The 26,281-nt window shown below is 37.1% G+C and overlaps 2 protein-coding genes across 5 annotated transcripts in view; one reads left to right on the top strand and one right to left on the bottom strand.

Moving 5' to 3' along the window:
• Positions 1 to 24,193, top strand: part of GGPS1 (geranylgeranyl diphosphate synthase 1) — a 46,088-nt gene extending 21,895 nt beyond the window's left edge. For 2 of the 3 annotated variants that reach the window (XM_067465037.1, XM_060753850.2), the window contains exons 2-18: positions 868 to 992; positions 1,471 to 1,608; positions 2,741 to 2,825; positions 4,385 to 4,580; positions 8,422 to 8,506; positions 9,206 to 9,305; positions 9,884 to 9,986; positions 12,324 to 12,400; positions 14,127 to 14,222; positions 14,853 to 14,917; positions 15,021 to 15,085; positions 16,349 to 16,501; positions 17,742 to 17,895; positions 19,970 to 20,038; positions 21,540 to 21,599; positions 23,378 to 23,469; positions 23,934 to 24,193. In XM_067465037.1, the coding sequence (XP_067321138.1) occupies positions 1,509 to 1,608; positions 2,741 to 2,825; positions 4,385 to 4,580; positions 8,422 to 8,506; positions 9,206 to 9,305; positions 9,884 to 9,986; positions 12,324 to 12,400; positions 14,127 to 14,222; positions 14,853 to 14,917; positions 15,021 to 15,085; positions 16,349 to 16,501; positions 17,742 to 17,895; positions 19,970 to 20,038; positions 21,540 to 21,599; positions 23,378 to 23,469; positions 23,934 to 24,026 (1,593 nt within the window). In that variant the 5' untranslated portion in view covers positions 868 to 992; positions 1,471 to 1,508 and the 3' untranslated portion in view covers positions 24,027 to 24,193. The remainder of the gene's footprint in view (positions 1 to 867; positions 993 to 1,470; positions 1,609 to 2,740; positions 2,826 to 4,384; positions 4,581 to 8,421; positions 8,507 to 9,205; positions 9,306 to 9,883; positions 9,987 to 12,323; positions 12,401 to 14,126; positions 14,223 to 14,852; positions 14,918 to 15,020; positions 15,086 to 16,348; positions 16,502 to 17,741; positions 17,896 to 19,969; positions 20,039 to 21,539; positions 21,600 to 23,377; positions 23,470 to 23,933) is intronic. The other variant, XM_067465044.1, reaches the window with a different exon arrangement.
• The window catches only part of B3GALNT2 (beta-1,3-N-acetylgalactosaminyltransferase 2), a 38,195-nt gene continuing 34,599 nt past the window's right edge, over positions 22,686 to 26,281 (bottom strand). For both annotated transcript variants that reach the window (XM_060753852.2, XM_060753851.2), the window contains exon 12: positions 22,686 to 26,102. In XM_060753852.2, coding sequence (XP_060609835.1) covers positions 25,968 to 26,102 — 135 coding nt within the window. In that variant the 3' untranslated portion in view covers positions 22,686 to 25,967. The remainder of the gene's footprint in view (positions 26,103 to 26,281) is intronic.

Raw genomic sequence — 26,281 nt, 5'->3', positions numbered from 1 at the left:
TTCATTTATTTGTTTACGACATTTATATGCCACCCTTCTCACACCGAAGAGGATTCAGAGCCGCTTACAAGTAGTATGTAAAAACAATATATTATATTATTACCATAGCACAATACTAGTATTATATATTACTATTTTGTACTATACCATTATACTGTAATATTATTAATATAAAATATATAATTATAATATCACATTATTATTAGTAGAGAAGAGAAAAAGAAAGAAGGGAGCAGGGACCATTGCTTGTACATGGGAACTCCCTTCCCACTGGTGACTTCTCTTTCTTTCTTTCGTGAGATCGAAATAAGTCCCCCTTCGGGGGGGGGAGGGGGAGGGAAGGGCGGGGTATAAAGATAGGAAATAAATAAATCTTGGCCTGTATAAAGCAAAATGACCCACGCCACACACCCCACCGCCTTCCCTCACCATATACACATAATGAGACTGCACTTCTAAATTTAAGGGAGATATGCAAGTGCAGTAAGGGAGCCAGGAGGATCCCCCAAGTTAGCTGAATTTCTGGGAAATATGGGAAAGTTGATAATTATAATCCTTTGTATCCACCGGGTTTGACTACAAGGCCCCTCATGGATACCAAAATCTGTGGATGCTCAAGTTTGATTGAGCTATTTTTCTACATCATTGTATACAGTGATGTAGCAAAATAACATCCAATATATGAAGGTAAAGGTTTCCCCTGACATCAAGTCTAGTTGTGTCCAATTCTGGAGGGTGGTGCTCATCTCATTTCTAAGCGGAAGAGTTGGTGTCCATAGACACCTCCTGGGGCATGTAACCAGCATGACTGCATGGAGTGCTGTTACCTATTGATGTACTCACATTTGCATGTTTTCCAACTGCTAGGTTGGCAGGAGCTGGGCCTAACAGCGGGAGCTCACCCCACTCCCCAGATTTGAACCGCCAGCCTTTTGGTCAGCAAGCTCAGCAGCTCAGCAGTTTAACCCGCTGCGCCACCAGGGAAAATCAAGGTTTGCTTCTAGGATTTTTAAATATATATACACACACAACTATACTTTCATAGCATGAATAGTGGAATTCATGGGTGCAAAATCTATGGATGCTGAATCCGTGGAAATGGAGAGCCAAATGTATTTCCTTTATGCTTGGCATAATCTTTTATTTCTTCTATTACTGGCAGTGTAGGATTCTAGAGTTTGGTGTGGCTTTGTGAATATAACAGAGTTGTTGATCACCTTAAAGACAATCTATCTCATCTGATGATGAAGTCAACAAAAGCATATTTTGAATCGAATCTGTAAAGTTCGTCCAAGAGCCTTTGCTAGTTTTGCTGAAGCAGTCTAAAACAAGTACCCATTTCTTTGTTTTTTCATTGCAATCTGAACTTCTAAGAAAGGCAAAATAGAAAAAAATCAATCTTGGATTTCTGCATACTTCACATAACATTGGTATAGTAATTTATGAAAAGCATTCTTTTTCATTCTTTAGATTTTTAAAGAAGTATCTTGACTTCTTGTTGTCTTGTGATGACCAGCAGCATTCCTCCTGATGTCATTGGGCGAAGAGTCCTCTGCAATGGGGACTATGGAACTGTTCTCTTTGTCGGCAGTGTTCCCCCTACAACAGGTAGGCTGTTTTTCTTTTCCCCACATACTACTATATGTTGAGACTAAGGAAATGATAGAGGGTTCCCTACAAAACTCTAAACTGTTTAAAGTTTAATTCCTCGTATTGGAATGTTCCATTCACAATGCATGTGAAACTCAACTACAAGACCAGAATCTAGGCTCTGCACTGTTACACCTTGTTTGAAGAAAGTTGAATATATGTCCCACTGGCAGGTGGTATATGGTGGTAGTGAGGTGGCATTTGCCATTGCTTTCTGTGTGAGACAAAGAATATGCAGATAATGTGAACAGAAGAATGAAAAATATAAATAGTTACTTGTTTACAGAACAGAAATCAAACTGCCGTAGTTTGAATTTACAGTTGTAGAAGAGTCTGTAGAATGGATAACTAAGTACATTTAAATTTTGGGGGCATCATAGAGAAAGAGAGATTGAGGAAGAAGTATATGGAAATTTTATGGATGTGCAAGGGAAGGAAAAGAGGTTAATATTGGAAAAGCCAGGTTAATTTTTTTACAAAATTTCTACAGAACGGTAAGGTCCAAAAGCTGAATACTTGAATGTCATGTGAGATTCTGCAAAATCAAAACGTGCTTTGATTCAAATATGAATTGCATGCTCGTAGTTCAGTTATCCACAACTGATTTAGAAATTATGGTGTTAAATACTGTGTCTCTTCAACAGCAGTATGTCTGATATACTTTTGTAGTTTGACAATGGAAGAATCTCACAATGGAAGAGGCCAATTTATTGAACTAAAATTAACATTTGGATATATCACCCAATTAGTTAAATTATGTTGCAAACTGGATGTGTTTGAGAGTTGTTCCTCATTTTGATGGCAGAGTGACTAGTTTGGTAGTATTATTTATTTAATACTCAAGACTCTCAGGAACCAATTTTTGTTTTGAGCAGTTGTGTGGTCAATTGCATTATAAATTAGTTAAACGAGGTACTTGTCACTGTATACAAATTATTCCAATCCTTGAAGAATGGATGACTCTTACTTGAACATCTAATTCAAAGATACCAGATACTAACCTTTTGTGTAATATATGGGCTTGAAAACTTCATTTTGGTTGGATTTATTTGTTTCAACTTTAATTCATGTATTTTTATAATTATGCTAGGAGTTTGGCTTGGTGTGGAATGGGATAACCCACAAAGGGGAAAGCATAATGGGAGTCATGAAGGAATACAGTACTTCAAATGCAGGTGAGCGATCCTCGAAATATATATCACTTTTAGAGTAAATTGATTATCTTGCGGGATGGGGCAAAGAACACAGAGGAAAACTTCAGCAGAATTGGCATTGTACTCTTAAACTCTCACATTGAGAGCCAACTAACAGCCATTTACATATATTTAAGTTCACTTATCAGTATTAATAAAGGAGGAAGGAGGGAAGAGAAGGAATGTAGCATCACTTTTAAGATTAACTGGATTTTATTTTAGCTTTTGAGGATATACATTCTTTTTTGAAGATGCAAGCATACTTTCTCAAATCTGCCTCTAGTTCATGCTCTCATTTCCTTTTTTTTTTCTTAAAAAATACAATACAAACCTTATCCATCTAAAAGATAATATCAAAAACTGTTTACAATTTTTATGGCTAGAATACAGGTTCCAATTGTGCTTCCCTTTGCTGTATATCTCGACTATTTACCCCTTGAAACCCCCCAGCCCGCCCGCCCGCCCTTCCCACCCTCTTCCCACCTCCCTCCCACCCCCATCTAGGTTTACTTAAGTCAGTACATTGATTTAATTGTCTGGAAGGCCTGATTTAAAGTTCTGTACCTATCTTTTCCTTCCATTTTGTCAATTAAACAAGACCATTTCCTATACCAAACTTTTTTTGACTGAATATTCAAATATTTTTTTTTCATAGATGAAGTAATTAATTAAATATTCAGAGAGATAAGACCACCAGGTTTTCAGGTCCCACCTTGTTTTATCTTTCCAACCTCTGACGATTGTGGCTTGTATAGCGGCTATCATAAATTTCAATATATCTGACTATTCGTTGTTCCCCTCCTTTACCTCTATGTTGAGGGACAGAAATCGATGCTCTCATTTCCTGCCCTTGGAGAAGAAATTTGAATGTGTTTGGACCTAGCTCATAGATAGTTGGAAAGCAAGGAATGACAAACCCAACCCTTGTTTTACTGAGACCCAAATTTATGAGGAATGGAAGAAGGAAGAACTTTGACCTTGTTCTAAGACTTTTGTAATGTTAGGGTGTTGTAATGTAATGTGTGAGTTTGGGTTGGAGAATATATGTGCAACTTGACTAGTTTATTAGTCTGATAAAGAAAGCATTGATCTGGCTTAGTCTAGTAGTATTTTACCACATCCGAACAAGATTAATTCCTATTGCATCGTACAAACTGGGAAGGACAGAGAAACATGGGCAGAACTTCTATTCTGGCAGGGGTGGAACTTAGAAAATACAATGAGAGAGTTATAATTTTTCTACTCTCTGTTTTGGTGCCTCAGCCACTTAGTCTGCTTTGGCTGTCACCTTGATTGTGCACATGCACAAATGTTCAAATATGGAAATGATAATAGTGACATCTTGCAAGGCTGTTGTGATAATTATAGAGAATATGTATGAAGCATAACATAAACATAGCAATGTAAATGTAATATATGCAGTAGTTCCTTCAAAGAGCTCGACATTCTGTATACAATTCTAGTACAAAACTCTACAAACGTTTCAAAACTATGACAAGGGAGTTTGTTTTGTTTTCTAAATACTTGCATTTTCTTTTAAGACACCCTTCAGGGGGATCTTTTATCCGTCCAAACAAGGCTAATTTTGGAGTAGACTTCCTTTCTGCTGTCCGTGAAAAGTATGGATTAAACGAAGATCAAGAAGATGCTGAGAGCAGAACAGAAACATCAATAGTAATTGGAAGGAGAACTGTGGAACCAATTGGATTTGATTCCATTAAAGAAAGACAAAAGCAAGTATACCTCCTGTGCAAATGGAAAACATCAGAATGCTAACGGTATTATTGGCTCATTGATATTAGCAGTTATAGTGGGATATGCGCTTCCAGAACTGACCTCTGTGCTTTTGTTGTGTCTACCTGTATTCATTCTAACAAAGTTTATACTTTTATGTGTGTGTCAGAAGTGACTTGAAAAACTGCAAGTTGCTTCTGGTGTGAGAGAATTGGCCGTCTGCAAGGACATTGCCCAACGGACACTCGGATATTTGATGTTTTACCATCCTGTGGGAGGCTTTTCTCATATCCCCACATGGAAAGCTAGAGCTGAGATGGGAGCTCACCCTGCCCTTCGGATTTGAATTGCCAAGCTGTTGGTCAGCAGTCCTGCCAGCACAAGAGTTTAACCCATTGTGCCACCCAGGGGTCAGATGTTATGACCCCACAAGACTTGAGTTCAGAGTTCCATTAGGTTCAGCATGGCTTGTTTCCAAACAGATTTTAACATGATTGCAGTTTATAATCTATACTAAATCATACAATCCACAGCTGTATCTTAGTATTCCAAATGTCATAGTAACTCTGCAGCCATTACCTGTATGCAAATTTTCTTTGTTTATTGTCATTTTTTTCTTTCTCGGACATCTGCATTGAAGCACATCCTTTTGGAAATCTTTTTTTAGAGTTTGAATGTGTAGGTTTTTCTTTGAAGAAACAGCATCATTGTTAACAGATCATAGCACTATGTAACAACATTAGAAAATATGTCAGTTCCTGGCTTGAAAGTGTTGTTTCCTGTTTAATTGTATGGTACTTACTTTAAAAGTCGTTGTTATACTCCAGAAACTTCATTTTTGTGTTAAACTGTAAAACTATAACAAAATGTGCTGTAGGATCTCACGCAAAAAGATTGTTTTGCAGTTTAATACACCTTCTCCATGTTTTTATGATAGAACCAATTAGGAAATGACATTTATAACCCAGGAACAAAAATCATGTTACATAATGATAATCCAATCATAGTAGAGAGTTGCTTTACAATGGAAAATGCATCTGGATTCATCCCTTCCCTTGTCCAAAATCTGAAATTTGTTTCAGCTAATTCTACAGATGAGATTCGAACACAGTGGTATTGTTGAATATTGTTGTGTATCTGTCTTTTGTTTGGACAAAACCTACAAGAACAAATAATGATAATGTTGTTGTTGTTATTATTATTATTATTATTACTACTACTATTTGTTACCATCGCTCCTCATGGCTTGAGGTGGGATACTACCCAGTCAAAACACATCAACATGAAATATCCACACCAAAACAACATGGGCCAAAGATTTAAATGCATCAGCAATAGAATACAAATCCAAAACTCATGGTTCCAAGTTGAGAGGGTTGACCTGCCAGAAAAAATACGTCTTCGGTGATTTCTTAAATTCTGACAGTGCATTTAGCTGTTGGATCTCTTCTGGCTCAAATTATGTGCGGGAAAGGCATCTGGTCTGTGTGCAGGAATGAGAATTCTGTATGTTCAAATTCCTTTTTGATCAGGTTAGATATAGCTATCATGGTTTAAGAAACATAGGCCCCTTCTACACTGCCATATAGTACAGATTGTCAAAGCAGATAATCCACATTATCTGCTTTGAACTGGATTATATGAGTCTACACTGCCATATAATCCAGTTCAAAGATTATCTGGATTGTAAATGGCAATGTAGAAGGGCCATAGACTGCCTGCTTTGCCTCCCTACTTAGCCTTGGCCTCCCTCCACATTCCCATTTTGGCCATGGGCCTTACTGCAGCAGTTATTACCCAACGCATTAAGTTATGGTGTAACACCCACAAATCTGACCGTACAGTAATGTTTTTTATACTAACGTCACTAGTATGTTTTAATTTCTCTATGCAATTTTTTTTCTTTTCGAAAAACTTCCAACTAGAGGAAATCATCCAGCCTTTAATTTTGCCATTCTACAGAATTGGGGGGGGGGGGGGGGGGGGGGACGGGACGGGGACAGGAAATAATTTCCTAAAGTTCAGGTTTTTTTTCTAAATCATGTGAACTTGAATAGGAATTTATAACCTGTATTTATATAAAAACTCTTGTTGATTGGCTATGAAAAACAGCTATACATAACTTAGAACAACCCCACTATGCATATTCACCAGAAAACTTTTGAGATAGCAAGAAGAAATTAACATAAAATTAGGTGTAAGTATTTATATGAAATGAAAAACTTTTGCTTGTGTATCTGTCTTTTCCTAGTTAGTTCCTAGCAGTCTTGGAGAAAGGAATATCACTCTCATCAGAAGCTCTTTGTTCTTGGAGCTTGAAAGTCTGAAGAAGCAATTTGCCGCCTCCTTATCTTCTAAATATTTCCCAAGAACCCAAAAGATAAGCCATTCCAGCCCCCTTTCAACCAAGCCAAAATGCAAAACCACAGCACCATCATCACCATACACCAAACCACAAAGACTTCTCAGTATCTTTTGGTATGAGTGTTACTCATATATCATGATTTCAGCATATCTCAGGATGTAGTGACAATCCCAATGGCAACAAAAACAACAGACGATCAGATAAAATCATGGGATTCAAAATGTTGTTGTAACTGGATAATAATAATGCCTCTGACTGGAAGGTTCAAAAAGTAAAGTATCATAACGTTTAAATGTTTTAGTATATTGATAGAGTACTGAAACTGTAAATGTACGCTTGTTTTTGTGAGTGTTTATGCTGACCCCCCCCCCCCCCCCATCTCACATTTCTGAAATTAGCTTAAACCACATTTTCCCCTTACACTCAGACCAGGATATTATGGTTTAACCTTGAGTAGTTTCTTGCCCACTTTAGTAAAATGAGATTAAATCACATTTTACCAGTTGATATGTAATGAAAAACTGCAGTCAAAATAAATGATGGTAAAAATGGCAGAGTTTGGAGAGAAAAAATCAAAAGAGGTAAATGTTTAGTCATAATGCTTATTCATGAATCAATAAATCATAGTTTTTATAGTAGGTTTGAGACCTTGGGAGCCCCCGGTGGTACAATGGGTTAAATCCTTGTGTTGGCAGGACTGCTGACCGATAGGTCAGCGGTTCAAATCTGAGGAGAGCGGGTTGAGCTCCCTGTCAGCTCCATCTCCCCATGCAGGGACATGAAGTCTCCACAAGGATGGTAAAACATCAAACATCCAGGCGTCCCCTGGGCAACATCCTTGCAGGTGGCCAATTCTCTCACACCAGAAGCGACTTGCAGTTTCTCAAGTCGCTACTGACAGGAGAAAAAAAACTTTGTATCATTAGTCCTTTGACAATTAGCCATCCAAACCCTTTTAACTGTTCTAAAGTTATGAAATTAAAATGAATATTAGATACACTAGAAAGGGATTTTATTTTTAGTTACAAAAACTATAGAAGTAGAGATCAAGGCCTTATATTAATCTAAATCGTTGGCCTCTGGGTAACGCCAAATCTTTATGTACTCTGGGACATTTGAATGAGACTGTTCTTTGGACATTTCTACATTGCTTTTTGATATTAATCTATTCTTTTCAACATCTTCTCTTTATTTCTTTATCATGTCAAAAACAAATGCCATCATGTCAAAACAAGCATAGAAATGACATTTGCTTTTTTCATTTTTTCACTATGAAGAATTTGCAAAAATCTTCAGATTTATGTTTTCTGGAAGCAACTGAACTATCTTTATTTGTTTATTGTATTTAAATGTTTATATTTATATTTTTATACTTGAAGATTTCATTATTCAAATGCTATATACATTATTCCCTGAGATATGTTCCCCTTTCCACTGAATGTGCTTTAGCCTAACGACCATTTTTTTTATTTTAGGCAGTTGAATAATATGAGTGACATATCAGTCGATGAATGTGTGGTGAGCGAAGCAGGTCAAGAAGAGGAAATCAAAAGAACATGTCCTAGAATCCTTTTTTGAAATTGCAGAAGCAATTATTAGGCAATCTAATTTGGGAATTATTTTTCACTGCAGATATTGCTTTGAAGTTCAATTGCTTTATCCATTCATCTTAGGTTTGCAGTCTTCTTTATTAGCCCATGAAAAGTAATTTTTTGCCTGTGGACTCAGAAGTAAATATTGGTGTAGTCTTTGGGACATTTATCAGATCACAATGCAGAAATTAGAGATCAAGTATTCCTGCCTCACCCTATGCGGATGGCAAGTCCATGATGCTCAGTTAGTCCACTCATGAAAAAGTGACAGGAAGTGAACTTGTTTGAACAGATAGTTTCGCTACCAAGCTGTTCTTGCTTTCATATTTTGGGAAGAACAACTTGTAGATATTATTGGTGATTGTTTTATTTTTTATTGGTGATTTTCCTTTTCAACTTCTTCTACATCAGGAAAAGACATATGTGAAAGCCTAGGGGCTGCATTAGAAACCCCTAACCTTTCACATTTGCCTACTCTGAGACCCTGAGGGAGTGCACCCTAACTGTACCAACTTTTTGGTAGTGTTTAATATGTTTTATTTTAATTTACATGTTCATAAAAACATGAATATGTAAATTACATGTATATATGAGATACTAAGTATGAAACCCTATCTTTTAAGGTGAAGGTTTCAGAATCGAAGACAGTTTTCCTTAATAAACATGCATAGATATCAGACGGATAAATCTATCCAAAAATCTTTTATCATCTTGGAAAGAAGTAGTAAATATTGCCTGCCAGCTTGAACATCTAGAAACCCTAAATGTCAGGTACTTACTAATCATGTTGTATAAGTTCTGTCCAAGTTGCCTTTGAATGCTTCACTGATTCATAGCCATGCCAGTGAGTTGAGGTTAGAGTTGATGTGCACATTGGCCAGGAAAATGGTATCGGAGAAAGGACTGGTCCCTGACTTCTCTGAGTATGTACTCCTGTTATATTCATATTGGAGCTCCCTGAAGCTAATTTTAATTTTAAAAAGAAACATTGGAAAATAGATTTATGCATATTCTATAGTTTGTCTATTCAGTTAGGATTTTAACACTAGGTATCGTTTACAAGTTATCCCAGTATTCTCAGTTAAAAATAGTTTGGCCTCATCTGTTTCTGAAATGCAACATTTGTAAAATATGTCTTAAGAATTTAAATATCTGCTTTTTAATGGGCATGAAATATATGCAATAGGAAAGAATATAGGCATAAAATGATACAATGGGTGTATAGAAATTCAACAGAAGAGATGTAAAATGGAGAGAGGACTTTGGTGTAAGATTTAACCAGAAGCTATTTGGATTAAATGTGTTCCATTCAGAAACAATAAGAAATCCTTCTTCCGTTTTTGCTGTAGTGAAAACAAAATGAAATTTCCATCCTCTTCACCACCAAACTCAAGAGCTTTTTGTAATCTGAAGGTGTTGGCACTTAATCATACAGAAGTGACATGGACTGAGGTAATGCATGTTTGTGGTAATCTTTATGGTTTATCATATGTTTTATAATTCTGTTATTATTATTATTATTATTACTATTATATTTATTTATACCCCAGTTTATCTCCCCAAAGGGGACTCAAAGCGGCTAACATTACATTCAAATGTGTATATTTTTGATATGTTTGAACTTCTAGTTTCAATGTAATATTTTGCAGGAGTTCACAAATACTTCTATTCTTAGCAAGGTAGCAAATAATTGGGAAGGTTTTCCACTACTTCCATCTGCACACAGAAAAAATATGGGATCCTGCAAAACAAAAACCTGTTATTCTGTAGGATCCCATCTGTGAAAACTCAGGGCAGGGAATTCTCAAAACAGAAAATGTATAGAATAATTTGGGCGTGAATAAGGAAGATTGATTTTGTTGCTGTTAATTTTTTAAAAAAGCACATCTGGAAATCCTTGTCCTTATATTGCATTATCACCCAGAATGTAATAAGAAACACTAGCATATCCGCTCTTCAATTATGGCAGGAATTCCCAGTGCTTCATCCATCCATACCTTCCCTGATTGAAAAACACAAAATGTTTCCTTGTTGGAAATTAAATTTGCTTGCATATTTATTGAATTTTATGATCATAGCCAACTTATCTAAATACTTAATATCTACACAAACAGAATCTGAAATATTCTGCATAGTTGTTATATTACTATATTTTATATAGATGCTCCTCAAAGCAAGTTTTTGTAAATCTATTTACATGTTAAATGATATTTTTTTTTGCAAATTCATTTCCAGATTTTACCTAGGCAATAAACTTTCATTTGATTCCTCATCTAACCTGTTATTCTTGGAAGTAACTCATTTCACTGAAGTCACAGGAACTTACCCATAAATAAGATTATGATTGAGGTTGTTGAATTCTTGAAATGCCTCAGAGTAGTGGTTCTGCCTACTGGAGTAGGAATATGAAAAACATACCACCTCCTTCCCTATTAATTTCCTCAATCCCTGAAGTTAATTTGGTGAGGACAACGGGACCTTGCTGAATGGTATGAGCTGAAACCCTATGGGCATTTCTGAAGATTGCTGTGAGCAGGTTCACTGCAACCCACACCATTCAGCCTTGCTCCTTTGACTCACTTTAGGAAAACTTTTGCAGATAAAGTGTGGTTCCTAAAATAATGGAGTTGGAAGAGACCTCATGGGCCATTCAGCCCAACCCCATGCCAAGAAGCAGGAAAATTTCACTCAAAGCACCCCCAACAGATGGTCATCCAGCCTCTGTTTAAAAGCCTCCAAAAAAGGAGCTTCCACACTTTGGGACAGAGAGTTCAACTGCTGAACAGCTCTCACAGTCAGGAAGTTCTTCCTAATGTTCAGATGGAATCTCCTTTTCTGCAGTTTGAAGCCATTGTTCCACATCCTAGTCTCCAGGGTAGCAGAAAACAAGCTTGCTCCCTCCTCCCTATGACTTCCCCTCACATATTTATACATCACCATCATGTCTCCTCTCAGCCTTCTCTTCTGCAGGCTAAACACGCCAGCTCTTTAAGCCGCTCATCATGGGGCTTGTTCTCCAAACCCTTGATCATTTTAGTCACCCTCCTCTGAACACATTCCAGCTTGTCAACATCTCCCTTCAATTGTGGTGCCCAGAACTGGACACAGTATTCCAGGTGTGGTCTGACCAAGCCAGAATAGAGGGGTAGCATGACTTCCTTCAATCTAGACATTGGATCTTGATGAGATTTGATGGGAAGACTGGTTTTTGCCAACCATTGCACAAAGATTTTTTTTGTATCTAAGCCTTTTCTGACTGCAAATGAACCTTTCAGTGTTCATATTAGTTGTGCTTAGCTTTGAGAGTCTAACACAAATATAAAATATGTATGATATTATGTATATTGGTAGTAATTCTTTTAAAATGCTTAAAGCACTATAATTGTAGGTTAATTCATGCATAAAACTGGAAAACATATCTAAGAGAGCAGAGAGAGAGCATTTAGAGGGAGGGGCATAGCCTCAGAGAAGCTGCTGAGAAAACTCTCTTCTTCATAGTCAGCAAATGAGTCTGTGAAGATAGAATGGAGTCAAAGCCCTCTCCTGAAGCCTAAGGCTTGAATGAAGTGGTTCAGCCATTCACATAGTTTAGATTTCAGTTGTATAGTGTTTGGGGGCTAGAACTTGCAGAACTAGTTCAAGACATCCAGATGCAGGAGAGCTGTCTCAATTCCTTGGATCAAGATCTGGACAAACTCATATTAATTACATTTTGTTACTTTTTTTGAATGCATACTTGTTAAGGCATATGCCATGCAACTTTTATACTAAGTGATGTTTTCCCATTAGGTTCTTTTATGTGCTACAGTGTGGCCTGTTCTTGAAGAACTCTACCTGGCTTCTAATGAGATTTCGCTTTTGGAGAGGTACGAGGGTAACTGTAAATTCTTCAGCTGCTTGTGGTATCACTTATTAAGATACTGAATGTTACATGCCATTTTTGTGTCTGGTGGATGCTTATTTATGCATGTGAATAATAAAAATGCATTTATCATTTGTTTATTAAAATGGATACCTCACCTCTGTAATTGAATAATACACAAGGCGGATACCAATAATATGCAGTATAATTAAAACTCAAAATATAAATGTTCTATAAGAATGTAAGATTTAAATAAGTTTAAATCTTATTTGTTTGCTTCTATGGTGCTAATAAGAGAACCTCTCCTACTTATTAGGGGTGTTACCATTTAATTACCCAGTTAAAATATACTATACTCATAAAGATTCAGATGTAATTATGTGAAGGTGTAGGGAGAAACATCACAACGTGCACTCCCTTTTTTTACTTGCACACACTTTTTAGCAACCTGCTGTTGCTTAATGAAAGATCAGGAGCCCTTAGAGAAACAGATATTGGGTAGAAATACTGTTTACAAACAACTCTGTGTTTGTTGTTGACAAGCTAATCCATCAAAACCTGGAGAGTCACTGCCAAACAGAGTCAATGATACTAAGCTTAGTTGAAGTTGTCTGACTTGGGATTGTGTGAAGCAACTATTACCTATTACAGAACTTTCCATACTGTGTGTTGTGACACGTTAGTGTGTCGACTACAACGTGTAGGTTGAATGTAATGAGAAATTATAAGAATCCAGAAATGTATGTTCATCTTACAAATCATATTATTTTTAAAATATAAGTGAAAGGTTTTCATGAGATATGTCATGTCATGCATTTCATTATTACAATTTATGTATGTATTCGTATCTCGTATTAGGGGTTGGTTTAACCTTGGATTTGCTAGTAAAACTGAATTATTGTATCACAAAATGTTGTATCTCACTAATACTAAATGTTTGGAAAACTCTTGTCGTATTACTGTATCTTAGGAGGTATTAATTTCTATCACCTAAGAACTTCTAAAGTTTGACAACTTTATTGTTCTTTTTCAAGCACAAATGGATTAATAATTCTAATATATTGTATGTACATATAAAATTGATCATAATATTGTAATGCAATATATTATTAATAATATTATATATTTTATATTACATGTAATATTACTAATAATATTGCAATATAGTGGTATAGTACAATATTGTAATATATAATACTAATATTGTACTATGCTAATAATACAATATATTGTATTGCAATCCTGGGATTTGTAGTTTGGTGAGGCATAGGCATTCTTTGGCAGTCCCCATGATCCCAAACTACAGCCCCCATGACCCCATCCATGGCATTGAGCCAGGGCGTTAAAGTGGATTCATTCTACAGCATAGATGCATCCCAAGATTTTCTTTTCCATTGCTGAAAGTTTTGGTGTTCTAACACCTTTTTTTAAAAAAAGAAGGAATTATAATCAGGCAGCAACTATAATGTGGTTTAGAAGGTTAGTCTTGTTTAGGAAATTTTAAAAAGTGTAATTTTTAGTCAAATTACAAAAAGTGTATTTTTTGTCGCTGCGCATTACATTTGCCAGCAAATACTTTTTTGGTTTCAGGGCTTTGGAAATTAAATATGCATTAGATTTGATAGTGCATCAGATTCGAGGATTGTTTATATCTGTTCCTTATATATTTACAGCAAATGCTTTGTAACAATATTTTTAAAAATATTCTTAAATGTATTTTTTTCATACAGACCTATTGATACCTTACATAACCTGAAATGGTTAGACCTCTCTGACAATCAATTAACTGATGGAAACCAACTTCACCTAATTGCAGACCTCCCCAGGTAACTGTTAAGTGTTCCTGCTCTGAATTTTTAGTCATGGTTCATTCTGGTTGAGTAAAAGCATGTTGTGCTAGAGCAGAATGACTATAAGGCAGACAGTAGGCACATTTTCCAGATCCTCCTCAGTAAATATTGGTTAGTAGTTTGCATATTATATTCCTCTTCTATCTGTCAACATGGGGGGAAAGTGTCAGTGCTTAGCAACACTGGCTGCTAAAGCAATTTTCTCAGGTAATGTCTTTCCCCTGGTTTCTTTTAATGGAAAAGGAACATCTACATTTATTTTAAATATACAGGGTTAGTCAAAATGAATAGGCCAATAAGAAAATTAATTTTAGACGAATGTATGTTTATTGTAACCAAACTACAGCTACGTATCGACAGATAAATTATCAAAGTTTTGTCTCACCTTCAGAGATAAGTTAATTAATAAGTTTCTCCCCAGGTTCTCTCATTCTGGACAATTAATTTTCTTATTGGCCTATTCATTTTGACTAACCCTGTATATTGAAGAGCCTTAGTTAGGTGTTTACCATACTAGAATCCCTGTTCTGATTAATAAAAAAATCACAAGCCATTACATTTAAAATCCCATGCTTAAAAATTGTACTCTTGACTTTTAAATTTCAGGTTAGAAACGCTCATACTTTCAAACAATGCAATTTCTTCAATACACTTTCCTGATGTTGGATTTGGTATGTAAATGAAGTGTTTTGACATTTTTTTAAACTCTTACTTTAATTATTCTCTATTATCTTACGAGTTTCCTTTCCTTCTCTGTCTCCATTTTTTGGACAGGTTGCAAAACTGGCAAGTTTCCTTCCTTAACACATCTTGGAGTAAATTCCAATAGAATTGCAGAAGTAAGTAAAATGTACTGGATTTTGAAAAGAGCTCTCAAAATAGCGACACTTAACTAGAACATATTACAATATTTACTGCTTCAAAATTTAAGAAAATTAGAATTAATTGGTTATTCTCATGATCATAGATAATGTTAGGTCAGATAATTTGCTGTTGTATTTTGTACAAAATATTGGTTTGGACAGGATTGTGACCTCTGTTTTTATTGGCACTAGAATTCATGAGAGTATATACACTTTGAGAGAATGTGGCCAGGCCAGTCCATACAAGCTTTACATGTACTTCATAGTCAATTATGTCTTCATACCATTCTGGTTTTATGAAATTGAACATATTTTGCTTGCTTTCCTTTCCTTTTAGCAGTAGCAAATTAATATTGTACCCTTAATTTTGTGAAATGAACTATGTCTAGTAATATGTAGAAATTTTGTATTCAGTGTGGCATCTGAGTGAACAAAGATTAAAACCACTTTTGCTGCTTTCTTGTTTTCATAAAGTTTTTTTAAAAAATAAGTAAGACAAGTTAACCAAAATGTATTATTTATCCTAAGAATGAGACTCTTAAGGAAAGCAGTGAGAATAATGTCACCCTCATTACCAAAGCTGGAGCACCCGGTGGCACAGTGGGTTAACCCGCTGAGCTGCTGAACTTGCTGATCAAAAGGAGCTCCCGCTGTTAGGCCCAGCTTCTGCCAACCTAGCAATTCAAAAACATGCAAATGTGAGATCAATAGGTACTGCTCCAGTGGGTAGGTAACAGCGCTTCATGCAGTCATGCTGGCCACATGACCTTGGAGGTGTCTCTTCAGCTTAGAAATGGAGAGGAACACCAACCCCCAGAGTTGTACATGACTGGACTTAATGTCAGGGGAAAACCTTTACCTTTACCCATTACCAAAGCTAGTGTTATGAAAAACAACTAACAAGGACTTTCTAGTATTTGCGACTTCTTACTGCAAAATGCCAGACACTCCCTGCTTCGGTTGTTTAGGAATAGAGTTGATATTTAAGCTGTATTGTAATCATGGCAGTATAAAATCAGAAAGAATTTTATTCCTTTGGTTTTTGGTTACAGCAACCAGGTGTTCTGTAGATCACTAATGAATGCAATAACTTTTAAAAATATGCCACAGTGAACAATCCTTACACTAATAGTACTGTTGGGCATTTTCTATAGCGTCATATTGAGTAGAGAGAAGAAAATGCATATTTCAGATTTTGGCCATTTCATGTTGCCACATTTTTCCATTCTGTTGTTTCAGTGGTCAGTTATCAATGAACTTGATAAACTACAAAGTCTTCATTCGTTGGATTGTCGGAATAATCCGTTGATGGAAACAGACAAAAATATGGAGACCGTGAAGCAGCTGCTGATTGCAAAAATAGGCCAGTTAAAATTTTTGAACAAGTCTGAGGTATTTATTAATTTATTTATTTACCCTATTTCTCAACCCCGAAGGGGACTCACGGCGGCAATTATTCAATGTCTTAAAACACATACAATTCCAGTGATATTAATATTACAATTAAAATTAATACATATTAAGCATTTAATATGGTAATTTTTATTTTCAAGCAAGTAGCACTACAGGACATTTATTTATCATGTCAGAAGCGAACTGTGGGTACAGTTATAATGTATTTCAAAACACAAAGTTAAGAACTTGCCATTATACTACATTTCCTTTGACAAGAAGCTGGCCACTTGGAGTGCCTCTGGTGTCACTGTAAAAAGGTTCTTCATTGTGCATGTGGCAGGGCTCAGACTGCATTGTAGTAGGTGGTCTGTGGTTTGCTCTTCTCCGCACTTGGATGTCATGGGCTCCAGATTGTAGCCCCATTTCTTAAGATTGGCTCTGCATCTTGTGGTGCCAGAGCGCAGTCTGTTCAGCACCAAGTCGCCCAGTCTTCTGTGTGCCCAGGTGGGAGTCTCTCATTTGGTATCAGCCATGGATTGAGGTTCCAGGTTTTAGCCTGCCACTTTTGGACTCTTGCTTGCTGAGGTGTTCCTGCGACTATCTCTGTAGATCTTAGAAAGCTGTTACTTGATTTAATGCATTGGCTTGCTGGCTGATATTCAAACAGAGCATGGGCCTGAGATATCACTGCCTTGGTCTTTTCATTATTGGCTGCTACTTCCCAACGGATGTCAGGTGGTGCACCATGCAACCAAACTACAGGACATGAAAGGCAGTGAGGACTACAGCCACAGAATCATTAACAATATGCATACTTTTTTCTGTAGTCTCATGTGTAAAGTCAAGGAACAAACAAGAGCAACGTTCTGATGTTGCAATCTGTTTTTATCATTTAAAGAATATTGTTTCTGAAAATGTGCACGAGATTTTCCAGCTACAGTAGTAGCATTAGGATACTCATACCGCATATTTTGCATCCAGAAACACCTATAGCTCTACTCCAGTAGCTTCACTATTGTTCCAACTAAGCCACCTCCTCCTCTGTTTCTAATTTCTGCACTTTGTACTTTTCTCAAAACTGGGCTAAGTAGCTATAGACATGGCTATGGTACCAGTCGTTGTCAGGAGTTCATTATATCTTGTACATTTGCTACTGCCTGTGACTGGGAATTATAGTTAGCATTTGGTGTGATTAATCTTGGTGGTGCTATGTATAAATATACTTGTTTTGCCACAGATCTTCCCTGAGGAAAGAAGAGGAGCAGAACTCGACTATAGAAAAAAATACGGTATTGACTGGCTAAAGGCTGGTGGTAACCAAGATCCAAATAAAAACAACCCAAGTGAAGAGTTTCTTTCTGCTCACCCCAGATTCCAAGTTCTCTGTGAGAGTAAGTACAGTTCCAGTATAAAGTAAGATTAGGTTCTTTTTTCTTATAATTTGTGTTAACTTTCCAGCAATGTATGTACTTGAATACAGTGCTTCGCACACCTCAGAGGTCCTAAGCCGTTTCAAAAACAATGCTATTCTTCCTTTTTTTCATATTTTAGATGGTTTGTGTGTGCTATGAAGTGAAACATCACTCAAGGATCCAGGCAATTTACCCACCCTTATTTCAAGACATTTTTGGGTCTGGTGCAGCTGAGTTAGTGTTGGTCCATTCTTCACTTTGCAGTGTGCCATGTCAGTTGGGGGCAGTAATCTGGTTTGCTCCCATTGTTCTCATTCATTTGCCATCCTGTGTGGTTTATTTGTGATAAGAGTCTGGAATGTGAGGCCCCACACAGCTTCTGTGTAGCAGTACTACATTATTGTACATCTGCATTCTTCTGTGTGAGTGGAATATGTCTAGGGCACATTCACAAACTCAGGAACCACAGGCAAAATCCAGCTGACCACGTCACTTTAGTTCAGATGCTAGACTCCCACTCCTGTATTCCTTCCTCATCATTAGTCATTATGACTCGAGCTGATGGGAGTTGTGCTACAGTGACATCTGGAAGGCTGCAGTTTGTTCTGTTTATTCAGGATACTGGTGTTTGTATGTAGATAGAAGGGTTGTGGATATATGATGCCTGATGTTAAAATGCCCTTTAACCTTTCCCCATCCTCAGAGACACAAGTGCCACATTTTACTGATTATTTTATTTAAATTGAGTTTGCTTTTATTAATTTTATATGTGTGCTTTTAGGTAAAGGTGTTACTGATTTTAAATGTTGATATACTGCATTTTATGTATTGTATGGCACCATTGTGTGTTATTTTGTAAGCCACCCCAGGTTTCTATGGGAGATAGTGATTGGGGGGGGGGGGGTAGAAATAAAGATTATTATTGGGTTGTTGTAGGTTTTTTCGGGCTATATGGCCATGTTCTAGAGGCATTCTCTCCTGACGTTTCATCTACATCTATGGCAAGTATCCTCAGAGGTTGTGAGGTCATCTCTGAGGATGCTTGCCATAGATGCAGGCAAAACGTCAGGAGATAATGCCTCTAGAACATGGCATATAGCTCGAAAAAACCTATAACAACCCAGTGATTCCAGCCATGAAAGCCTTTGACAATACAAAGATGATGATGATGATGATGATTATTATTATTATTATTATTATTAAGTGCTGTTTTGTTGCAATTCCTATTATTTTAAGTCCATATGGTGGGTAATCAGAAGTGATGGGAGTTGTTGTTCAATAACATCTGGGGATCCAAATGGTGTAAAATCTAAAGAGCACTGAGCAGCAGAAAATGTAAAAAATATATAGTTGTCCTCCTGTATCCACAGATTCTCCTGTATCCACAGATTGGAGGCAACCATAAGGCTGATGGAAATGGGTTTGACACCCCTTTTCTCAGACTAACATTTCCTCTTGTTGCAATCCGGGATGGTTTGCTAGGATACAAAGAAATGGGGAAATAGCTACTTTGGATCCCAGAATGTGTCTGGCAATACAGTATATCTAACATGTTACATTTCTGAAGCAAACACACAAAATAACGCTTCAGTAAAATGGAGGGGTTAGGTTTGTTACACTAACACAGCTCTAGAATGGAACTTGCATATAAGAACATTTTATTTTCCCCCCTGCCAAGTTAGTAGAAAGCAGTGTTCACATTTGGGGGTGGTATGGCAAATACCACCCCCAAGCAGAAAATGTCAAGAGTATTGTAGGAACACAGCTGCCTCACATGGATACCTACAAAAGACTGCACACCTAGATTTGCCCTGTCTGCTTAATTGCCCTGTCTGGTAAAGTGCCCCAGCAGCCGAGTGACATGTACACAGAAGCCATGGAGAAATCAACATATTTCAAAGTTGTGCCTTCTCTGAAAGCTACAATCCAAGAAAAATAATCTCTCCAATCTGCCTTTTCCTGTTCTACAGCAAAATGGAGAATATAACCTCACTGATAACTACTCACTGGATCAATAAATTTTGCATTTATTTTGGTTCATTTTCCCTAACAGAATACGGTGCGCCCGAAGATGGAGAGATGAAAAAAGAACAGCATTTCTCTCTCAAAAATCAGCTGTTAGGTAAGATACAACACTGTTTTAATGACAACAGTAAATTGTTTGTGTTTGTATCCAGAGCAAGTAAGGATTTCTAGGATAACTGATTTTTGCACATGCTTAGCAGATTGACACTGATAACTTCTTTTGCACAATCTCTAAAAATACAAAATTAATTCATTTTGGAGGTGTTCACGCATTACATTCAGCCAAGTTTAGTGTACATATATGTACACTCACTGTCAGTATATATATTTACTGGGTGATATCCCAGGCACACGCTTACGTCCAATATATGCTAGTATGACAACATTTATTCCATTTTTGCAGTATTCAGGTTCCTTGATGAATGAACAATAGAAACCAAGACAGTTTGGTTCTTGTGTTAAATGGATGCCTTTTTCAATGTAAATAACTGCTCTTTTTTAAACAGGTTTTAGGCCTGATTCATGTTGGCAATCCTAGCTATTATACACCTTCTAATTGAATTGAATTAACATGAATGTTGACTTATTAAATAGTTGCCTCAGTAGTTGTGCTACTTTAGTTGAGACTGCCGGTTCAACCCCTAATATATTGATTAGGGCTTGCATAGAATTGTGCTTTCTGTTAAAGTTACTACTTCCACCTAAATAATAATATTAAAATGTATCTACATGAGGAAAATGAAATTCTGAAATTTTGAAAGTGAACTAAAAAAGAAAAACCAAAAGCATTTGCTGTCAAATTTAAAAGAAAAGCAAGAAGAAACCATACAAATGATACACATTGTCATTTACCTTTAAAAACCAAGAGAGAGAGAGAGAAAACAGAGACCAATAAATGCATTTCATCTCAGGATTGCTTGCTGGTACACAACTCTGGTCAGGAATACAGGGATAAGCCTCAGCCTCCCATGTTCTGGCCTTATAGCTGCTGCTACCTGGTGCATATGACTTTATTTGCTTTAGTTTTCCTCTTCACTCCTCCTCTTAATGCTCAAATAGTGTTATGGGTGAACATCTGAAGCAGTGTAAACTTACATTCAGTGCAACATGACTATCCTTTTTACTTTGATTTTGCAGCCATCATAAGGGTCTACTCTAGTGTGAATTATCTTTCTCAAAGTGCTTAGGATTTTTGCCAAGAAAAGGGAAATGTAGGAGTACAAGCTGTTAAATGTAGTAATCTGTAGGAGAAAGGCATTATTTTGTGTATTTAGTAGAACAGTCAGCAATGTAACTTCGGTTGTCTCTATTACACTGTAGCACAGTGCACGTTGTACTGTGATATCATGATCCAGCGCCATCACAGCAATGAGAGCCTTGTTTCTGGGAATTCCCAAGATGGACTCTCAGCCTGCAGTTGTCGATGTATACAATTGTCGTAAGAACACTTTTTCAAAATTCCCCACTCTCCACCTTAGCTGTCAGTGTCAGTATTCTAGGATGTGAGGCAAGCTTTTTCACTTGATTCTAAGGTTATGTATTATAGCTAGAGACATTCTGAATGTCTGTATTGAGACAAATTATTTTTATTTCTCAAGCTTTGACCTTTAAATGCCCTGACAAACCTGACCAGAAGCCCATAGAGAAGAAACTACCAGGTAAGATGTAGGAATTCATGTTGCATTTCATTGTCTCTCTTCATGTCAGAGTGATTTCCCTCATGTTCACATAAAAATGCTGTTTTTAAGCAGAACAAAAGAGTAGCAGAAAGAATATAGATTTCAAACAACATAATTTGAAATAAAAGCAGATTAATCGTTCATTTATATGTGTTTTTGACATATCCTGCACAGTACTTTATACAGTACTAGCCATCCCCTGCCACGCATTGCTGTGGCCCAGTCTGTTTATATGTGTTTTGTGTGTGTGTGTATATGTTCATGTATATATTTGTGTATATATGTGTGTTTGCATATATATGTGTGTGTGGTTTTGCGCATGCATTGTAATTTATTTTTTTGCTTTTTAAGTCTCTTCTGCTGTGTTTTTATGAGTGATGATCACATGTTGGCTTGATAGGTGTATTGTGTCCAAATTTGGTGTCAATTCGTCCAGTGGTTTTTGAGTTATGTTAATCCCACAAACGAATATTACATTTTTATTTATGTAGATTGGTAGGTATTTTCTATGCAGGGCAAATATTCCCTTTGAAGTGTCTGCACAGGATAATCTCTGCTTTGAGATCTTGTTGCAGGCCTTTGCGTCATTTAGTCAACAAACTATCTGAGGTGAACTATTCCAATTAGACACTTGCATGTGATTGAATATTCTTCTTTCAAGCACTTTCACCATGTAAAGTTGAAATACTGGGGAAAAGGCCTTTTGATTTCTCTCCAACTTGCTAAAGGCTCTGTCAAGAGATCAGTGTAGGCAAAGTGGTACTAAATCAGTAACTCAGAAAAATTGGCATTTGGCTCTCGTTTTGTTGGAACTGAACCACATCCTGTGCAAGTTTATAGTCCTCATCAAGGACTTACGCAGATGAGTTAGTTGGCAGGTAAAAGCCTTTCTTCCATTGGCTTCTTTGTCTGCCTGTCACTCTGTCAGACTGATGTATTCTGCAGATGTAAAACCCATAATTTTCCATGGAATTTTGTGGTGAAAATTTTGTGTCCATCCTGGTTCACTATTTATATTACTACAACATATAATCCACAAAAATAACACATTCTTAAGAATATGAATGTTTTGAAAAGTATTTATTCTAAAATAAAAATCACATTTGTCACAAGTTGCATAAAATGATACAGCTTTTTTCCGAAAAGTTAATAGAAAAATATTTTTCTAAGTACATTTTGTGACAATAGAGGAGTAACTCACTATTGCTGTGCCTTTAGATAAAGCTTTAAATGAAACAGAGGGGAAATTACCCAGAACTGTATTGTTCAAATTTAGAATAGCTTTTTTTAAAAACTAATATTCTCCATCAAATCTACAAAAATACACCTTCATGTTCATATGTATTGGTTTGTAATATAAGTGCATAAAGCTAGTGGTACTTGGAGCTATTTAGCATATGCAAATTTGGGACCCGAAGTCCCAGAATGACATTCATTTTCTGCAGAAGGAGGGGCATTACTTATATTGTGTCAAAATACAAAACAGCAAACGCAATAAACTATGTCTTGAAGGTCACTTAGGTCAGTCAGTCTGTTGCATTCCTAAAATGTAAATCTCCAATTTGGTTTACAGGTGGTCACTTCATACATTACTACCTTAATGACACATTGAGATAATACTAGCAATTGTATCTTCAGCTGCATGAACTCAATCTAGACAAAGCTACTTTGATATCGGTGTTTGGTGGAATTTAAGATGTGATAAAAATGCTCAGAAGGTAACTGTTTGGAATTAAACAATTTTTTCCCCTGCACAGATTCTATGACTGTTCAGAAGGTCAAAGGATTACTGTATCGGCTACTTAAAATCCCAGGTTCAAAACTGAAGCTGTCCTATGAAAGTTCTAAAGTAAGCTCCAACACAATAATGCAATCTTTTATAGGTTCAGACTTAATACAAGAGTTATAAAGCATGTTGCACTGTTAGAAGTCAATATTGTACTCTTAAGTCTATTTTATGAATCCCCATTTCTTCAAAAGAAATAATTTGGGATATTATTCAGTTTCCTTTGAATAGTGGTGGTTTGATCCTAATATCTATTTTCTTTCTAAAAGTATAGAAGACTGAAATGTGTGGCTCTAATGCAACCATGGTCAAACTTTGGCCCTCCGGGTGTTTTGGACGTCAACTCCCACCATTCCTAACAGCCTCAGGCCCTTTCCTTTCCCCCCTCAGCCGCTTAAGTAACTGAGGGGGGAAAGGAAAGGGCCTGAGGCTGTCAGGAATGGTGGGAGTTGACGTCCAAAACACCCGGAGGGCCAAAGTTTGCCCATGCCAGCTCTAATGCCTGTCTAAATCTTTTCTTATCCTAGATGAAAGGCAAAGAATTTGAACTGGACAATGACCTAAAACCTTTGCAGTTTTACTCTATTGAAAATGAAGATTGTGTCCTAGTACGATGGTAACAGCTTCAATGCTTTTTTCTTTAAGAGTAGTTGTATGTTGCTAGCAGAACCTCTATAATTAAGATTTAAAGATTTGGAAGAACTTTGATATCGAAAAGATGGAAAGCTATTTACCTGGCAAACCACTAAAATCTGCACTTTCTGTTAATAAATGTTCTCTTTGCAAACAGTGCCTTGCCTCTTTTTTTGAGAAGGGGGAACTTCAACTGTGGCTGGAGCTACACTGCCACAAAATCCAGTTTCAGAAGGCAGATTAAGTGCGTTGAACTGAATTGTATGGCTGTGTAGATCCAGCCCAAGTTAATGGAAGTACATTTAATCCATAGTTTGTGCTACACTGCTAACTTGCAGACGTCAGGGAAACTCTCAACGAACTGTTCTATTTCCAGGTTGCTTTGGGTTTTCTGGGCTGTATGGCCATGTTCCAAAAGCATTCTCTCTCCTGACGTTTCGTTTGCATCTATGGCAGGCATCCCCAGAGGTTGCAAGGCGTGTTGGGAACTAAGCAAGTGGGGTTTACATATCTGTGGAATTTCCAGAGTGGGAGAAAGAACTCTTATCTGTTTGAGGCAGGTGTGAATGTTGCAATTGGCCACCTTGATTTTGTGGCCTTGCTGCTTATTGCTTGGGGGAATCTTTTACTGGGAGGTGATTAGCTGGCCTTGATTGTTTCTTGTATGGAATTCCTCTGATGTTTTTATTTACTGTTTTGGGTTTAGAGTTTTTTTAATACTGGTAGCTGGATTTTATTCAATTTCATGGCTTCCTTCTTTCTGTTGAAATAAGGTGGCCAATTGTAACATTAACACCTGCTTCAAACAGACAAGAGTTCTTGCTTCCATCGTGGACATTCCACAGATATATAAACCCAATTTTCCTAGTTTCCAACAGACCTCACAACCTCTGAGGATGCCTGCCATAGATGCAGGCGAAACATCAGGAGAGAATGCTTCTGAAACATGGCCATACAGCCCGGAAAACTCACAGCAACCCAATGATTCCGGCCATGAAAGCCTTTGACAATACATTGTTCTATTTCCCATTATACAGAAAATCACAGCAAAAATCTACATAATTAAAAGCTGAGGTATTCTCATTGCCCACCCACCCCAATGGCACACGAATACCAGGCATAACATTGATTCAGGAAGATAAAAATGCTTAACTAGCTTTCTGCATGCCTCCTGCTCCATGGAGAAAGGACATGTCATTTGTTGTATTCAACGCTTTTGCTTACACAGTCGGTCATATGCTCTTGCCTCGTGGCGGAAATACCGGTGTAGTATTTGCTGCTCCTCTCCTTACATCATTTGGAACACAGACTTACATTAAGTTTCTGCTTCTGACAGTAGTGTAACTTTTGATTCCACAAGGCTAAGCAGCCATCACATAAGGGAGATCTGCCTCAGCCAACAAGTCTTGCTCACAAGGCCTTGTTATTATACCTTTTGTTACAGTAGCTTCAAGTCTTCAAAATGTGATCTCATACATTTTGTGTATAAAATATTATCATCTTGTGTAATTTGCTAGGAAATGAAATTTCATATTTGGCTTTGTAAAACTACTGCAGAATGCATTCAGAATGGAAAGTATGCCTTTTACTAAAAATAGGGGGGAGGGAGGAATGTGCAAAACACTGCTCTAAGGGGCCATTTCCCACAAGACAAATCACCTACATGAAAGTCTTCTGTGAAGACTGTTACAGTCTCATGTTTAGTTTACCACTCGTAGTGGAGAAGTGTTCCTCTCATGGCACATAACAGAGGGTTTGGAGCATACACAATCACTAGTGTATACACTTGTCCCACAAACTGCAAGGGGAAATGTAGAATTTCTTTTGTAAAAAGCTGTTTTTGAGGCATTCCCTTCTCTTCAAATGTGCAACTGAAAGCTCCAGTTACCCATAATGTTTGGTTTTTGTGAGGGGGAACCGACAAGCCTTCACCTTTCTTCACATGTGCAGGGATCTCCACAACGCTCCTTTATTATCCAGAGTTCTGTAAGTTCTTCTGGGGAATACTGAGGAGATGATAGCATGCCACTCTCACATGTCTTCTCACACAACCAGAGATTGTCCTGTTAAAAACATTGAGTGAGTGTTAAAAAAGGAAACAAATGCTGCAAACATTGATAAGAGATCATAACTTAATAATGAGAGAAACCTCCCACCAGGATGGTAAAACATCCAGACGTCCCCTGGGCAACATCCTTGCAGACGGCCAATTTTCTCACACCAGAAGCGACTTGCAGTTTCT

The sequence above is a fragment of the Anolis sagrei genome, chromosome 1, assembly GCF_037176765.1.
Source record: "Anolis sagrei isolate rAnoSag1 chromosome 1, rAnoSag1.mat, whole genome shotgun sequence".
Taxonomy (NCBI): Eukaryota; Metazoa; Chordata; class Lepidosauria; order Squamata; family Dactyloidae; genus Anolis; species Anolis sagrei.
Note: the sequence above shows the minus strand (reverse complement) of the source record. Positions and strands in the feature narration are given on the sequence as shown.